Source organism: Stegostoma tigrinum, chromosome 25, assembly GCF_030684315.1.
Source record: "Stegostoma tigrinum isolate sSteTig4 chromosome 25, sSteTig4.hap1, whole genome shotgun sequence".
Taxonomy (NCBI): Eukaryota; Metazoa; Chordata; class Chondrichthyes; order Orectolobiformes; family Stegostomatidae; genus Stegostoma; species Stegostoma tigrinum.
Genome location: NC_081378.1, coordinates 10,656,463 through 10,675,495, shown reverse-complemented (window position 1 = coordinate 10,675,495; position 19,033 = coordinate 10,656,463). Strand labels below are relative to the sequence as shown.

General features: G+C 43.0%; 1 protein-coding gene across 30 annotated transcripts in view; it reads right to left on the bottom strand.

Moving 5' to 3' along the window:
* The window catches only part of celf2 (cugbp, Elav-like family member 2), a 910,164-nt gene that overhangs the window by 127,138 nt on the left and 763,993 nt on the right, over positions 1–19,033 (bottom strand). For all 30 annotated transcript variants that reach the window (XM_059654470.1, XM_048554197.2, XM_059654471.1 and 27 more), the window contains one exon: positions 6,821–6,903. In XM_059654470.1, the coding sequence (XP_059510453.1) occupies positions 6,821–6,903 (83 nt within the window). The remainder of the gene's footprint in view (positions 1–6,820; positions 6,904–19,033) is intronic.

The following is a 19,033-nucleotide window of genomic DNA, read 5'->3' as shown; positions in this document are numbered from 1 at the left end:
GAGGATTTAAATCCAATTAACCGAGCCTGAAATTGAAAGTTAATCTCAGTTTCATGGACATCATTACTCTTATCAGCGCTTGTAAAAGTCTAAATAAAAACTGAAAGAGCTGCGGATGCTGTGAATCAGAAACAAACAGAAATTGCTGCATAGCAGGTCTGGTAGCATCTGTGAAGAGAAATCTGAATTAACATTTCAGGTCCAGTGACCCTTCCTTGAACAGGTTGAAACACTTTGCACTTGGAATACTGCGTCCAGTTCTGGGCGCCCTATTATAGGAAAGATGTGGATGCTTTGGAGACGGTTCAGAGGAGGTTTACCAGGATGCTGCCTGGACTGGAGGGCTTATCTTATGAAGACAGGTTGACTGAGCTCGGTCTCTTTTCATTGGAGAAAAGGAGGAGGAGAGGGGACCTAATTGAGGTATACAAGATAATGAGAGGCATAGATAGAGTTGATAGCCAGAGACTATTTCCCAGGGCAGAAATGGCTAGCACAAGGGGTCATAGTTTTAAGCTGGTTGGTGGAAAGTATAGAGGGGATGTCAGAGGCAGGTTCTTTACGCAGAGAGTTGTGAGAGCATGGAATGCGTTGCCAGCAGCAGTTGTGGAAGCAAGGTCATTGGGGTCATTTAAGAGACTGCTGGACATGTATATGGTCACAGAAATTTGAGGGTGCATACATGAGGATCAATGGTCGGCACAACATTGTGGGCTGAAGGGCCTGTTCTGTGCTGTACTGTTCTATGTTCTATGTTCTAAAACGTTTCCTCTGATTTCTCTCCACAGATGCTGCCAGACTTGCTGAGCTTTTTCAACAACTTCTGTTCTTGTTTGTGCTTGTAAAAGTCTAATTCAGTTCTGAGTTCTGACGTTCTGAAGAAGGGCTCTTGGACCCAAAATGTTAATTCTGCTTTCTCTCCACTGATGCTGCCAGACCTGCCGAGATTCTCCAGCAATTTCTGGCTTCTGTTCCGAATTCACTACTGTCTGTTCATAATGGAAATCTGCCATCCTTACCTGGTTGGGTCTAAATATGCCTCCAGAAATGTGGTTGACTTTTAACTGGCCTCTGAAATGGCCTAAGGAGGCCAGTTCAAAGGCAGTTAGGGATGGACAAATGTTAGTATTTCCAATGATGCTCACAATCCACGAAAGAATAAATTTTAAAAAGTTAACGTGGGCACAAACCCACTAAGGAACAAGCTGAAACCAATGGTTGAATCACCTCTGACAACTGATGACTACCTCTTGGAAAAAAAAATTACAGAATGTCACTGAGTACTAGCTGATGGGCCTGCACTCTCAATCCAGTGGTGCAATGAATAGAAAATTGGAGCATTATTAACAATCATTCGACCAGGGTTTTCTGGAGTGGGTTAAATACAGCTCTTAGTCAGGAATGAAGCTTGGTTATCTTTGCTCAAGATCTAGATATTTTCTAATCAATCTCTTTCAGAGGATGTCATCACACATCTCTGGGGCATGTGGGCTTCCGGGCTCAGAGGGTGGGACATTACCATTGCACCACAAGGGCCTGTCATTCAAAAGCTAACAAAACGACAACAAGAGTTGCCACTAAAGCTAGATTTATGCCCCTCAGTGCTGATCAAAACAATGCAGGGTTCCATTTGTTTCAGGGACAAAAAACCCAAAAGGTCATGGGAATAGGCTCTTCAAAGTAGCGAAGTGGTTTTCTGAGAAAGATGTTTCCACTTGTGGTGAATTCCAAAATGGAAAGAGCCATTTTGGAAAAGTCCATAGTAGTATTTATGACAAATTGCTTTACCCAGAGGATGCTGAGATGTCCACTCTGCAACTCCAATGAGGAATTGCCGAAGAGCAGAGATGCCTTGAAGGGGAATCTGGATAAGTACATTAAACCGAGGAGTCAGCTGGCTGTTAAAGGGGAAAAAAAAGACTTTACTGAATTGGCTAATGATCTAGGAGTCCTCAGGTACAGTCCTCCTTCCTCCAACATGCCTCAAACTCTATATGGTCATTCAGCCTTTCGGTACTCGTGGAATGATTTGGGGGGGGGGCGGCGTTCTAATAACTGGTTTCTGCTGCAGATTAATGCCAACAGCCACGGGCTCAGTTCCTGTCCTGGCTGAGATTACCATCGATGTCATCCTGCCTTCTCAACCTCGCCCTCGCCTCAGGCTAAACTCACCACCAGCCATCCCTCGCTAATGAGACAACAACTCTATGGTCCCTGGGACCAGGCAATCTTTTACTAATGGAATGCTGCTGCACACAAACTGGGGGCAGCGCTGCACTGCACAATGCACTTCAATAAGTAACACATCTGTTGCAGTGTATTTTGGAACATCCTGTGAATACGATAAATCAGCAAATTTACAGCACAGAAACAGGCCAGTCAAGAGAACTGGTCAATGTCAGTGTTCATTCTTCAAACAAGCTTCCTCCCACCCAGATTATTCAATGCTATCACAACGTCTCCTTGCATGTTTAAAAGGCAGAGCAGAAATGTAGGGTCTTCTTCTGGCGACGAGTTAAATTAGCTACACTAGTTAGAAAAGTTATTCTGCAGTTTCTAGTTTTGCTGAGCAGAGTGTAAGACCAATAGCCCAAAACTGGCTCTCAAAACAACAACTTCAATGAAAGAGAGAGCCAGTAAAAACAAGCAAAATATGGAATAACAACATCATCAATGAATAAATGAAAAGAAAACTGAAGGCCAGTCTGCGTATGCCAAAAAATGATTTATGTCATTATATTTCAGTGATACAAGGCACAATCCTGCCCACAGCCCTGAAATCAATCCCCTGGATCTGTCGGTTTATTGTGATATACCCTGTGGAGTTTGCAGTGGGTGGATTTAATGCATTTTCATCTTCATTTGGCCCCACGGCAAACTGCAGTGTAGACACAAGCAAGGACACTTCCTAGCTGAGATCCACATGAGGTATTGATACAGATTTCTTGGAGATGGGAAAGACTACTGAACACACACTGATCATCATACAATCATTACAAGATTGGCATTTGATACAGTACAATCATATCAGGTTATTTAATTATCAGAAAGGTTGCAATTTTTCTCTCTTCGTTTGCATACAGAATGAACATATCACATATATTGTTACAATCGAGGCTGGAGGAGTGCATATCACTCTAGTCCCACTGTTCGACTGAGAAGGCCAATTGAATATCTTATCTCTGCTTTCTTCCCACAGATGCTGGCAGATCTGCTGACATTCTTCAGCAACTTCTATTTTTGTTTCAAAAATAAAGAGGATCTATCAATTAGTTTTCTGTGATAAATGCAAATATTGTCTACTTTGTAAGCAAATTCTCATTAATAAAGTGGCAATAATTGGTTATCATACCCAGCCAGCCGTACAGACTATAGATATCTATCCCTTTAGCAACTTTAAAAACGCACACACTTCAGGAAAACAGGAAACAAAATAGATTTCTCTCTTTTCATGGGCTCACTTAAAGAAAAAAAGGGAAACGATTTCTGACCATTAGGGCTCGTCTTGAAAGCATAAAGATAAAGCATAGGACATTCCAAAGTATATCATTCTGATGTTCTGGCACATACGGCCAAGTCACTCATCACACATGGCTGTCCCTGGAATCCTGGCAGACACAGCTTGCTCATGATATACAATATCGAGAAGTTACTTCATTATCTCTTTGAGATGAGTAACAGAACAATTGAATTCAACAAGGAACTTCTTTCAGAGTTAAGAGATACCAGCTGGGCAGCCTTTTCTCACAGGGCTCTGGTTCCTCAACTAATTCCAGGCCAAACATTCTCTAATTGCAACGGTAGGAACTGCCGATGCTGGCGAATCTGTGATAACAAGGTGCACAGCTGGATCAGCACAGCAGGCCGGGCAGCATCAGACAAGCAGGAAAGCTGACGTTTTGGGTCTGGACTTTCTGAAAAAGGGTCCAGACCCGAAACGTCAGCTTTCCTGCTCCTCTAATGCTGCCTGGCCTGCTGTGTTCCTCTAGCTCTACACTTTGTTATCTCACTCTCTAATCAGCGTCATCCAAATAGCCCCAGCCGGCGGGACGGGGGGAGAGCTGTAAAAATTGATAACTTTCACGACAATTGTAGGAAAGTGCATTAAAAAAATTCCAGTAGGTCCACAGCGAACTTTCAATGACCTGTTTAATGAAGTATTTCCACAAACCTTCAAAACTGAAGTCTGCAAGAAATATTAAATATGAAACATCTTTCTAACAATGTATATTTAACATTAAGTTAACAACTTGTATCCAGCATATCTCCCTCACTTTCCAGGCAGTGCACTGCACCAGAAATGCAAAATATCTTCCTCTAAGAAAGGAAGCTGTGCATTGTACCTTAGACTTTTCTGAACTGGAGCATGAAATTTCAAAGTAATTTACTAACCACCAATTTTCAAGTAGCTGTCATCACTCAGGAGCCCATCTACAATGGCTGAACTGTGGCCGTTAGCAGCTCAGATGGCAACTAAACCTCTCTGGTTATGGTCAGATCTCAGATACATAGCAGCATGTCAAGATATTCATTAATCCATTTAAGCACAAATTGAATGTACTTCTTCAATGTGTTTCCTGAACACATCTATATATTGTAATGTGCATCACACACCAGTTGATTAGAATAGCAGCAATCAAAGCAGAGTTTCCATCCTCAGAGGAAACGCTTGACAAAATATCTAATTCCGATTGGCACACTCATACAGAATTGTAATCTACTCCTGTGTCAACTGCTGTGGCTTCACTAGGGCACACTAAACAGATGCTCATTTCACATCTTCTATTAAATATTGCTACAGTTTGCTGATGTAATTAAATTAAAGCACTTCAATTTTAGCTTTTAAAATATCTACAGTTTATAGGCAATATAACCTTTGTTTGATGGTTGAAATGTTTTATCGTTGGATCAAGTTTATGACTTGTTTTAAGAAGAATTCACTTTTCATTTCTAGGTAGCTTGTCAAAGAGGGAAGGAGTAGAGCTCCAGAGTAGACCCCTTCTAGGCATGGATTACCTGTTGACCACGTGTCTAACGAATACCATAATCACCATTTTAAGACTAGCTAAAGGGTAACGTGCGCGTGACATCTCATCTGGAGAGCTTCCATAAGAATTTTTAAGGCAGGTAGAAACTGTTATGCCCTGTAAATTCACAGCTTTTTAAGGGTGGCCAGCTCTTAAATCAGTCACTTCGACAGTGAAGTCAAAATCCTTCTTTATGGAGTCACAGAATCACAGTCATGCAGCACAGAAACAGGCCATTCGGTCCAACCAGTTCATATCAAATATAATCTCAAACTAAACTAGTCCCATCTGCCTGATCCTTGCCCATATCCATCCAAACCTTTCCTATTCATGTATCCATCCAAATGTCTTTTAAACATTGTCATTGTAACCACAGCCACCACTTCCACAGGAAGTTCATTCCACACACGAACCACCCTCTGTGTAAAAAAAAATTGCCTGTTATGTCTTTTTATAAAATCTCTCTCCTCTTCACCTTAAAAATGTGCCCTTTAGTCTTGAAAATCCCCATCGTAGCGAAAAGACAACTACTATCAAATCTGAGATAACAAAGTGTAGGGCTGGATGAACACAGCAGGCCAAGCAGCATCTCAGGAGCACAAAAGCTGACGTTTCGGGCCGAGACACTTCATCAGAGATCTAGGCCCGAAACGTCAGCTTTTGTGCTCCTGAGATGCTGCTTGGCCTGCTGTGTTCATCCAGCCCCACACTTTGTTATCTTGGATCCTTCCGCATGTGCAGTTCCCGTTATCTTATTTTATAAATTTCTATGAGGTTTTCTTTGTTCTATCAGGTCACCTCTCAACCTCCGAAATTTCAGTGAACCTAGTCCCAGCCTATCCAGCGTCTCCTTATCACTCAAGCCTTCCATGTCTGGCAACATCCTGGTAAATCTCCTCTGAGCCCTCTCCAGCTTGATAATATCCTTCTTGTAACTGGGTGATCAGAACCGGATACAGTATTCCGGAAGAGGCTTCACCAATGTCCTGTACAGCCTCAACATAATGTCCCAACTCTGATACCCAAAAGACTGAGCAATGAAGGCAACCGTGCCAAACGCCTTTTAAACCATCCTGTCTACATGTGACACAAACTCGAAAGAATTGCGTACCTGCACACCTAGGTCCCTCTGTTCTACAGCACTACCCAAGGCCCTACGATTCATTGTACAAGCCCTACCCTTCATGCTCATCAAATATGCAATTTTAAAACTGGATTTCCCAACATGCATGTTCAATACTCTGTAAAAGAACTGTTACGTAGTAAGTACAGCACAGAAACAGAGCACTCGACACAAGTCTGTGCTGTTTCAACTCCACAGGAATCTCCTCCTTTCCCACAAACCTCACCTCAGCTTTGCAGCTTATCTTCCTATTTCCTTTTCTCATATGAACTTGACTCGTCTCCTTTTGAAAGTACCTAATTTTTTTGGTGGAATTATTGAAGGAGAATTTCATCTACCCTCAATCCTTGCGGCCTGCAGAAATGCTTTTCATTTCTAATACATCTGAATTTTCTTTTCATCCAATTTATATTGCATCGACCTTTTCCTGTTATTTATTCCACATGCCTGCTACTCGTACAGTGAGTAGATTGCCATCAAAACTCAGGCTGCTCATTTTTAACTTCCATCCCTCAGAGCAACATTCTCTGTCCTCAGTGACCTTGAAAGCTATAATTAGGTCACACTGAGGTTTTCTTTATTCCAAAGAAAGACCAGGTCCCCAAAAAATGGAAGGAAATCCTTGAGCCTCTGTTACTGTCTGAGCAACAAAGAAATCAGTGCCACTCACCGCTGGTAAAGTTTTAATGTTGTGAAGGGCATTCTGTGCTTCAAGTGCAGCTTTTCTTGTGTAAAACGTAACAAAACAACAGCCTGTAAAAGAAAAAAAATGCATAAACTTAAAAGATAGGAAAATCAAATTCATGTTTTTAATAGACACATATATAAAACTCATTAGCCTAGCAGACATTACTCCCCTACCAACACCACCATCCCCCCGCAACAACCTTTCAAAACCCAGACTCCATTTGAAGTAATACCAGTGTATGCAGGGAGTAATTAGGCTGAGATGATTCATCCATTATGTCTTATTTAAATGATTAAAGACTAAGTGTGATTAGGAGGATTTAATATCCGGCAGCTCTGAATGTTCTAGGTGCTCTCCGACAACAGGCATATCCATGTTCCCAAGCAATAACCATTCTGCATTATTGCATTCTCTGAAGCAGGTTTTCACATATGAAAATATCACCAGCTTTAGGATAGACAATATAAGCAGCGTAAAAAAAAAATATAAAAACAGATTGTGCTGGAAAGACACAGCATGCCTCTCATTGTTCTTATAGATGCACTGCGTGCTCCCATGCTTTCTGCAATTTCTTTTCAGATTTCTGACATTAAGTGGGCTCAGTCTGAATCCCTGGTTTTTATTTTGTCTCTGCTGTTCTAATGGCAGGAACTCCGTGATCACCAGTTGTTTTGGAGGAACCTCAATCACTTCCTCACACAGAAGCTCAGGTAGTGAACAAGAGGGGAATGAGTGGCACAGGTTGGCAATGAGGGAGCTGTCATAACTGGACTTGCCCCTGACCTCAGCGGCAAAGCGTACAAGCACACACTAACACAGCAAAAAGATCCTTGCTGTAGTTGGCTCGAAACACAGGCCGGTTGTAGCGTTTCCACTATGCACAGAACTGTAGAACAGACTTGACTAATATATTCACAACAGGAAAATACAAGCACATACAACAGGCCAGCACCTCTGCTGAGCAAATTGGGAATGGGCCACATAGTCATTTGATAACGGATTTGTAATAATGGGCTGAGCCACTGGAGAATTAGGATTTTTGCAGAACAAATTAAAAAACAAAAGAACAATAATAAGCCCAGGCAAAATTACCACAGTGTTTCTGGGTATTATACTCCAAATGATGTTGAGCTTTGTTTTCATAAAACACTTAACTCTTCTCTCTTGAGTGCAGCTTCGCTGGTCATGTGAAACACTGAACAATCAATAGTGCCATGATTTAATGAAACAAACAGACTGTAGGCACTTCATCGTTGCAGTCCTGAAGCTCCAGTGTCCTTATAGCTTCAGAGTTAGCAAAAGATTTCCCAAATGAGACTTTGGAACACCAAAACCAAAAGATCCCTATTAACCAACATTGCTAGTGCTCACTGAGCCACCCCCTTTAGGGGCAGTGAGTATAGGTACATATAAAAGTAGGGAACTGTTGGTGAGCCAACACAACATTACGGAGTGATGGAGCGTACAATCTCTATTGACAATAGGTATGAAACTGACAGCACGTATAAGCCCGCATGGAAAGATGGTGTTTCTCTGTATTGCTGTGTACACAAAACCCAATATTAGACATCCAAACACTTGAGTCTGAGTGGCTCAGACAGACGTCCCCTGAAGCAAATCAAACCGCTAGTCCGTGGAAAATATAGATCTTGCCGAGCAAAAATTGTGGATTCAGATGAAAGCATGCAACATGATGTTTATTACAATTTAAGTCCCTTTCTATTCTTATGTTTAATATGATGCTGTTTTAATCTGCTACTCACCGTTCAGTAGCAATACCATCTGGATGCAGAGCAATCACCACTAAGCAAAGCTGTTAAGAATGTTGACAACGTTTTTACCAACACTAAAAAATAAACAGCTGAAGACTACACAATATTCCCATTTCAACAGAATATCACAGACTCCTACAGTGTGGAAAGAGGTCATTTGGCCCATCAGGTCTTCAAAGAGCATCCCACCCATTCTCCTACCCTATCTCAGTAACCGTGCATTTCCCATGGCTTCCCCAACCCCAGACATTACGGGCAGTTTCCCATGGCCAACCCACCGAACCTGCATATCTTTGGATTGTGGCAGGAAAACAGAACACCTGGAGGAAACCCATACACAGAGCAGGAGAATGCACAAACTCCACACAGACTATCACCCAAGGAAGGCCATGACTCTGGTAATGCTGAGTTTTTGATATTATTAATAATAATGATCTCTATGGCCCTGCCCACAGATAGTAGTATTGTTGGACTTCCAGTCCCTGATGAACCATGAGTGGGTTCTGTAACCTCCAGTTGCATGGATTGAAGATGCTGCAATACTTGGACTACAGCTGTATCACCCTGAACAGGAGAGGTGCAGCATCAATTCCCAGGCTGTCGGTCAGGTGACTGGCTTCTGTGACACAGTGATGCCAACAGCAAGGATTTGATTCCTGCAGCTGCTGAAGTCACTGCGATGGTCTCACCTTCTCAGCCCTGCTCTTCACCCAAGGCATGGTGATCCTCCGACGGAATGCATCACCATCTCATCGGTCTAGCGCCCTCTGGCAGCTTCACTTGTCTCGTTCTGAACCAACCAGTAGTGACACTGAGCTAGAGCAGGGCTCGGTATGTCTGATGAGGCAGACACGATGAATGCACATGAGGGAAAGGCACCAGGAGCTGCTGACCAGACTGGGGGAGTGCCCTGCAGTGAGATCGCCTGCTGTAGCATACAGTCAAGGCTCTTAGACATGGCTGTGGAGGGGATCATCGCTCGAGGTCCGACAAATTTAATGGACATTCCCACTGGACCACATAACAGGGCACAGAAATAAGGAAGGAAAGGATGGCCCAGAAAGAGAGCGAGCAAGAAAGAAAGAATGGAGAGCAAAAGAGAGAGAAAAGGAGAAGGCAAGAAAAGAGAGAAAAAAAGTGAGAGACAGAGTAACAGAAAAAGTGGAAGAGAGAGACAGAGAACTCACCAATAACAAAGCAACCAGGACCAGGTAGTCTCGTTCGCCAATGCTGATTAAGGAACGAACAGTGTCCCACAAAACGAGGGAGAACTCTCTTGATGTTCTCCAAATAGTGGCAATGGGAGTGTCTATTTCCACATGAGAAAGAAGACAGTGCTTCAATTGAACACCTTACCCAAAGGAAAGCACCCAGAGTTCACCAATGCCTTTCTCCCTGGCACAGATGAGGAAGCCTAAACTTAGCCTCAATTCTCTGGAATAGGACTTATACTTATAACCAAGACTTCAATATTGATTTTTCATAAAAATGTCCAAATTATTTTCGAAATATTAGGCTTTATGATCTGGACACGGTGCCTCTACGAGAGGCTGTGGGTTTCTGGTGAGCTAACATGCAATGGGATTACTGTTACAGATGCTGTTTAGTTTTTATTTCTTCTCCTCTTTCCCCAATCCCCAACACAATGAAGCACATCCTCGGTAACAGGTTCATCAGTGTGGGCTCTCCCCTGGGGTTCTTGCTACAAATGGATACATCAACGGGTGGAACAGCACAGCACCATGCCCTTCCACCTCCAATAAAAAGCAAAGCCTGGTGGTACAAAAAACTAAAAGCAGCTCTTAAACTCTCAGCTCTGCATATTATACCCTCTGGGTTCAATCAGCTGAGTCCCATTTGCACTTGCAATCAAAATTACGCTATTTCAGATCTCTCCAAGCACTGATTACAATTGGGGCTGCCCTCTACACCCCTCAGTATGAGGCACTTTCAACAAGAGAAATTTAATTGATTCCACCTCACCAAAGTAAACCCGGCCAGGATTCATTCTGTACAGGAGATTACTAACACATGCATTCATTTAGTGGCTTATTATGTTGATTTGTCTCAAAGCACTTCACAAAATGAATTACTTTTTGAAGTGCACTGATTGTTGTAATGTCGGCAAAGATAGCAGCTGCTCTGTGGCAGTAATGCCCCATAAATAGCTATAGGACATATGGCTATTTGTTGAGGGAGTGCTGATGGTGAGGCCTGCTCTTAGTGAGTGGTGCTGTCAGATTGTTAATGCTCACCTGGACCAAAAGAACAGTCTGGCAGGGACCTCTGGTTTAACAGCTGATCTCAAAATTTGTACTTCCAACAATGCAGTAAGCCCTTCGTAACGTAATTAAGTCTCAGATTTGGTTGTTCTGGCATCACAACATGGTGTAAGTAATGTCATGCTTTTATTTTTTTAAAATTACCTTTATTTGTTCTTTTTGTCATTTAACACAAACTATGCCCAGCTCATGCCCAGTTTAGTGCTGTCATGTCTCAACTGTGAAGCGACTGCTTTTCAGGGGCCTGAATAGCAATGTTGAGAAGTGAGAGCCAGGACACATACTAACACCAGAGGGTCACATACTGCACACGAATTTCAATACAGAAGGTAAACTGACTCATAACCCAGTTTAGGACTAGTAGCAACTGATATGGTACTAATTAGACAAATCGGAAAATAATGTCTCTCATTGTCAGGAAGCATTGGAAGGTCGAATATTTCTACCAAAATAACATGCATCTTGTTCATTTTAATTTACTGTAGATGTTAAATACCTACAGAGACAAGTTAGCTGGACAACCTTTAAATGGAAAATCTACCATGGACCTGCTGATTGAGCGAGAGATTGAAATATAAAATCATATACCACAGGAGATGGTCAAAACAGTCTATAATGTCCATGCAGGCTCCTATAAAAAGTTACTGAATTAGTCCCACTCCAAATTGTTTACACATATTTCTGCAAATGTTTCCATTTTGTAGATTTTTAATCGACCTGTTCATGTTAAGTTTATTTACAATTCCCTTATTGCACTCTTTAGACAAAGGATCTTCTGCTGATGCTTCCATAATTGAGGTGCAAATACTAAATTTGTCAGGCAAAGTGACAAATAGCATGCAACTTTATAGCATTTCATTAAGCACAGGAAGTTGGTGAACAGTTTTAATCAGACTCCCAAGCACTGGGAAGATTGGTACTTTGGTTAGAATTCCTGATGCACTGGCCCAGACATTCCTACAAGGGCGAGATCAGTGATTGACAGTAAATCTTGCCATCTAGTGTGCCAACGTCCACACCACAAACTGTTACAAGTTTTGGTACAGACAAGGCACAGCAGTGAAATCACCCACTCAGTGTCAACCTATGATCTGAAGTACACTAGGCACGCAGAGACACAGAAGAAATCAGATAAACAAAAGTTCTGCTGGCCTGTTATTGGAAGGAGTTTACTAAATAGGAGAGGGTGCAGAAAAGAATTACAGGAGTGTTACCAGTGTTACCTGGAGGGCTCGAGTTATGAGAAGTGGCTGGATAAGCTGTGACTTTTTTCACTGGAGCACAGGAAGTTGAGGGGTGGCATTATAGAAGTTTATAAAATCATGAGTGGCACAGGTCAGGTGAATAGCGAAGGGTATTTTCTGTAGGCATGAGTGGGTTGGGGGGGGTTGTGTTCAAACGGGGGGCTATATTTTTGACGTCAGAAGAGAAAGATTTAAAAGGGACCTGAGGGGTGACTTTTCCACACGGAGGGTGATGTGTATGCGAATGAACTGCCTGGGGAAGTGGTGGATGCAGGTACAGTTACAACATCTAAAATTCATTCGGATGGTACATAAGCAGGAACAGTTGAGACGGATACGGGCCAAATGCAGGAAAAAGGGTCTACTTTAGCTTGGAAAACTCGGTCGGCATGGATAAGGTAGACTGAACGATCTGTTTCCATGCTGAACGATTGTATGACTTCTGGAAGCAGATGTTAACCTACAGTTGCGCTCTGCATGAAACACTGATGAGTTGCTAAATCACTCATGCACCCAAGTGAGAAAATTAATTGAAAAAGTTCAGCTGGTCTGGCGACACGTGCGGAGAGAAATCAGAGTTAACGTTAACTCTGATTTCCCTCCACAGATGCTGCCAGACCTGCCGAGCTTTTCCAGCAACTTTTGCTTTTGTTTCCGAATTCCAGTATCCACAGTTCCTTCCATTTGTATTTACAAAGATATCTGACCTGGCTAAATAACCCAAAGAGTAAAAATGACCTTTGTTGTTATTGCAATGTGGCTGGCATAACATTCTCAGGGTCATCACAGCGAGGGAACTATAGCAACAGACCTCTGAGTCTTGATAATACAATGGAGTGCAATTGATTTTGGATCTGCATTCTCCAGAGTGATCCTGGTGCAATAAATCATGCTGTTCCCAGGTCTCCAACACAATTAGCATCACTTCTATGCAGCAGTGGCATGAAAATTGGTTCGTGCAGGAAAAATAGGGATTGCAAATGATTTTAATGGGGCAGGAGGGGTGAGGAGCTTTAATTAACTTTTCACTGATGCAGCTTGGCTGAATGTGTGCATGTGACAAGTGTTAGCACTTCTTCTGGAAAAAAATAATCTCTTTCTCCCTTATCCCTGTGGTAATATACCTGGTCACTTCCCACCGCTTCACTGAAATCAGGAACTCAGTGGAGCAAAGTATCAAGCTTACCTTCTATCGCTACATAGACATACACATCGGTGCTTCAATGCTCCATATCAATGCTAACAGTTTCAATCAAGACTACAGGCTCTTGCTTCCCTGAAAATTCAGGAATGTGGTGGTTAATGTAGTGAGTACATAAGCAAATACAGATCAGGTCTGTTCCCTGGTTTGTACTGAGTTTGCTCACGATATCCGCGGTTGCCAGTTTTTTTTTCCCCTTGTCCCCTACATCCAAAGTACTTTCACACTTAAATGGAAAGCGATACACTTGCTTTCAAGTTCCCACGGCCGGGAATTGAAGCAACAGCCGGGAGCATCAACAGGTTTCCAACACCTGATTGGTTTGATGTGTTCCTTTGAGTAAGGACAGAATGAGAGTAGCACAGTGGTAATGTGACATTGTGGTAGTGTCTCAACTTCTGGGCTTGGAGGCCTGGGGCAAGTGCCACCAGCTCCAGAGGTGTGCAATAATGCACCTAACATGTCAATTTTTAAAAATATATCAGGTGAGAACACCATGTCAAGGTTCTTGTGGTAATCTCTCTAACTTTGAACCAAGAGGCCTGGGTTCAAGTCCCACCAGCTCCAGAAGTGTGTCATCAACTGGCTGATTAGGATAACAGTCTTAATTTAAAAACAAATCACCTTGAGGCTCGTGGTACTGTGGTTGTGTTACTATCCCTGGATGAGAAGGTGCGACTTCAAGTCCAATCTGTTCCAGACGTGTGCCATAATGTGTCTGACCAGATTGACGGGAAATAGCTAGAATGAGAGTTTGGTGTTTGTGTTTACGGATGGATGGTCCGTTTAGGCTCAAATGTGAACAGTAGCCAATTGAAGGAAGTAATGATGTCAAGGGAACATTTTGGGAGGATGAGACAACATCTCTCAGCAAACAAGAGAGACTAAATGGGTAAGCCGTATGTATAATAGAGATTCCTCCACGATAACACATTGCCGTTCCAGACTGTTGGTGCCATCCAGTCAGAACAGCAGAAAACGACAACTGTTACCATTTGCTATAGAAACGTTTAAATATACCATTGCTTCTGCACTATCACACAGCTCTACTTAATGTTGAAGTTAAGACAGTATAATTGAGTCTTCATGTGCCCCATTGTACATTACGCAGAAAAATTTTCCATTCCCATTGAAATAATGGAAATAAAATGATATTTCCCATAAGTGTCAGTTCACTAGGTACTATTCAGTCAAAGGCAACTCTCTAATGTACCTTTCATTGCAGTCATAGCACTTAGCGTGGGAGTAATACACTTGCTTCATTTCCCTCCATTGGGGTTGTCAGCTCCTAGTTAACATTTTACACTGGAGGAGATTTTTGATTCCTGACTGATGGAGCATTTATATCCCTCCCTTATAGTCAAGGATTCAAGTCTTGGGATGACAGGTTAACTGAGTGTGCTGATGGTTTTCTGCAAAGGTTTTGCCAATTGCATACAATTCCACTCACCACACTACCAGAAGGATATGGATGTTTTGGATACGGTACAGAAAAGATTTACCTTCATGCTGCTGGGTATGTGGGGTTTTAGCTATGAAGAAAGATTGGACAGACACAGAGGCTCAGTGGTTAGCACTGCTGCCTCACAGCGCCAGAGGCCCGGGTTCAATTCCAGCCTTGGGCGACTGTCTTTGTGGAGTCTGCAATTCTCCCCCATGTCTGCACCGGTTTCCTCTGAGTGCTCTAGTTTCCTCTCATCATCCAAAGATGTGCAAGGTAGGTGGATTGGCCATGCTAAATTGCCCATAGTGCCCAGGGGTCTTTAGGTTAGACATGAGAAATGGTTCTGGGTGGGATGCCCTTCGGAAGGGCAGTGTAGCCTTCTTGGGTTGAACAGTATTCTATGAGATTGGGTTTGTTTTCAAGTTGATGCATGACCTGATAGAAGTTGATTGTGAATGGCATGGATACAGTGGAAAGTCTGAGGCCATTTCCCCATGGTGGACAGGTCAATGACAAGGTAACACAGGCTCAGGGTGCAGAGAGATGGAGTTTAAAAGAGATGTGTGAGGTAAGTTATTCACGCAAAGGGTGGTGAGTGCCTGGAACGCATATCCAGAGGAGGCTGTGAAAGCAGACACAGTAGCAGCATTCAAGAAACACCAAGACGAATACACAAACGGGAAGGTAACAGTGGGATAGCAATCCTGTAAGTGAAGACAGTTTTAGTATGGAAGGGGAAAATGTGTTGGCACAGGCTTGGAGGGCCGAAGGGCCCGATCCTGTGCTGTATTGTTCTGTGTTCAAGGTTCTGGAGAAAAGGTGGGAGAATAGCACTAAAACAGGAGGCTCATTTGGAGAGCTGGTCTAGACATGATAAGCTTCAAGGGTTGCCTTCTGTAATAATTCTGCAATCACCCATCAGCCACATTCCTGCGACGTGCAAACACTCTTCCGCAGATTATACAAAGTCAGCCTGAATAACAACAAGGATGTCAAAATGACTCAACAACTGTTATGATGAGACATCCTTTTAAGATTGATTTACATCGCAATATTGTTTAAATATGGCTCCAAAGAAAACACATCTGACCATTTCGAAGAAGCTTTCCCCAGGTGTTAACACACAGAGACTTCAACAATTCCGGAAAATGCATTTCTGTTAAAAACATGTTGATTGTATCGTAGTTAAAAAGCCATCAGCCACGTCGTACTTTTCAAGGAATCAACGCCAGGAGTGAGGATTGAAAGCTGACATGAATTCCGAGCATTATCTTGACTGTAGCTGGCAACCTGGTCGCTGCTAGAGGACAGCCGGTCTCTGTTGTACACTTTTGACAGAGTATGACTGAGACCACGTTGCTAACAGGCCATCACAATTCACAATTTCATGAAGCCTGATTCACCACAACCACATTATTTCAATATCTGGATTTCCAAAGAGCTTCTAATTTGTTCAATTTCAGCTTTTGTCAGATTTTTTTGGTGAGAACCAGGTCGTAGGAATAATCAACAACGTGCGTTCTGGGCAAATTGTTCAGGTACTGAAAACAACAAAGGAAGGACACCTTCGCTTGCCTGCTCATCCTACTCAGCATGGCGTCAATTTACAATAGCCCCATATCAAGGATGTTAGCACATAATCTACACTGACGTGTAGCACTGAGGGAGAGATGTACAACTGGAGGTGCTGTCCTTCAAAGGAGACATTAACGTTTAAGTTGCACTCGCCATTTCAGGTGAATGTAAAACCTAGGGACTTGTACAATTAGACAGGCAGAGTCATTCAGCACAGAAACAGACCCTTCAGTCCAAGCACAATCCAAACTAAATTACTCCCACCTGCCTGCGCTTGGCTCATATCCGTCCAAACATTTCTCAGTCATGGACTCATCTAAATATCTTTTAAACGTTGTAACTGTGTCTACATCCATCAATTTCTTCTAGAAATTCTTTCCGCACATGAACCACTCTGTCAAAAAAATTGCTCCTCATATCTTTTAGATCCTTCTTCTCTCAGTAAAAATATGCCCCCTTGTCTTGAAATCCCCCACCTTAGGGAAAACACACCTGCCATTCATATTATCTATACCCCTCATGATTTTACAAACCTCTGTAAGGTCACCCCTCAATCTCCTACCTTTCAGCCACTAAAAAAATTCCCAAACTGTCCAGCCTCTTCCCATAACTCAAACTGATACTCAACAGCTGGGGGAGGGAGGGAGGAACTCTGGCCAATACTTCACTCACTAACTCGGGTGTTTTGGGCATTTTCACTGTCGATGGGAGCTTCCTGTGCAGACACAGGTTACTGAGGTTCGTACACCAAAACAGATGGTACACCTCAGAAAGCATGACATTGTTGGATATTAGGACTCGCAATATAGTGAACGGTGCAATCAGCTCCAAACTCTCTCTTGATTAAAGCAATCACAGAAGTATTGTGGTCTCCCCGAACAGCCAATGCTCACTTTGGGGAAGGCCTGTTGCTGAGAAGTGACAGGATTAACCTCAACTATGATAATCCACGAAACCAATGGCCACAGAAAGTGCATAGCACCAAACACCAGTTCCCAAACTCAATGTGGGCATTAATGCCTCACAGAAGACAAGTAAATCATGCATTGAAAATACTGAAAATTCAAAAGGAAGCAAAACAAGCTGCAAACATGTTGACAGACCGACAACTCCTGCTCAGCAAAGAGATTAGGAACTTCCATTGTCTGGAAAGAGGAGAGAAGCTGAGATTGTTCTCCTTTGTGCTGGGAAGGTTAAGGGGAAATCTGATAGCTGTTCAACGTGATGAAAGGTTTTGGTACCAGTAAATGAAGCCAGATTGCTTCTGCCAGCAGAAGAGCTAGTACAGAGGATACAGCAGTAGGACTGTGCATAGCTACTGATAGATGACACTGTAGACCAAATGGGCTCCTGGTGTACTATGAACAGCTAAAACCTAGATCAGCATTCTGAAGCAGAATCACATCAGGCTTCAAATTTTAACCTCACTGCGAAGCCTCTTCCAGGGATGCCTAAACTGAAGAAGTTACTCTCCTCCTTCCGGAGGAACCTCAGGGAGCTCTCTCCCACTGCAACTCTCTTGTCTCCTCTGCACTTATCTTCTCCTCTATCCACTTTCGATTCGCCTTTCCCTCTCTCCCTATTTATTTCAGAACCCTCTCCCCATCTCCCTTTTCTGATGAAGGGTCTAGGCTCGAAACGTCAGCTTTTGTGCTCCTAAGATGCTGCTTGGCCTGCTGTGCTCATCCAGTTCCACACTTTGTTATCTCGGCTTCAAATGTTCACTCCATTTCTCTCTCCACGCACACTGCTGAGTTTCTCCAGCATTTTCTGTTTTTTATTTCAGCAGTCAGTCTGTTCTCTTCATAGATGCCACATTCAAGAACAAACACAGATACCGCCAGAAAAAAAAACTCAGCAGGCCTGGTGGCATTTGTGGAGAAAGAAACAGAGTTAACGTTTCGAGTCCAGTGTGACCCTTCTTCAGAATTTGCTTGATCATCAAGAGGCAGTTTCTCCAAGACTGGACAAACAGGAGGCTGGAAGAACACAGCAAGCCAGGCAGCGTCTGGAAGAAAGCAGCAGTCAACATTTCAGGTATTACCCTTCTTCTTTAGCTACCTTCGACTCTAGCATCTGCAATTATTTTTGTCTCTTCTCCACGAAGGACGTCCTTTCAATCTCTCTCTTCACCATTCACACCCGGCCAATCCCCCCCTCCCACAATGGTAGGGTCCTGGAAAGTGACATTGAACAAAAAGACTTTGGGGTGCAAGCTCATCGTTCCTTGTAGGTGGAGTCACAGGTAGACAGGGTAGTGAAGAAAGCCATTGGTAGGCATGCCTTCATTGGTCAGTGCACGGAGTATAGGAGTTGGGATGTCATATTGTGGTTGTACGGGACATTGGCGTGGCCAATTTTGGAAATGTGCATTCAATTCTGGTCTCCCTGTTAGGGAAAAGATGTTATTCAACCTGAAAGAATGCAGAAAACATTTACAAGGATGTTGCTGGGGTTGCAGGGTTAAGAGACTGAATAGGCTGGGACTATTTTCCCAGAGTGTCAGAAGTTGAGGGATGGCCTTATGGGGGTTGAAAAAATCATGAGGGGCAAGGATAGGGTGAATAGCCAATGTCTTCTTCCCCAGATAGGGGAGTTCAAACTAGATGGCACAGATTTCGGGTGAGAGGGGCAAGATTTAAAAGGGACCTAGGCGGCAACTTTTCCACACAGAGGG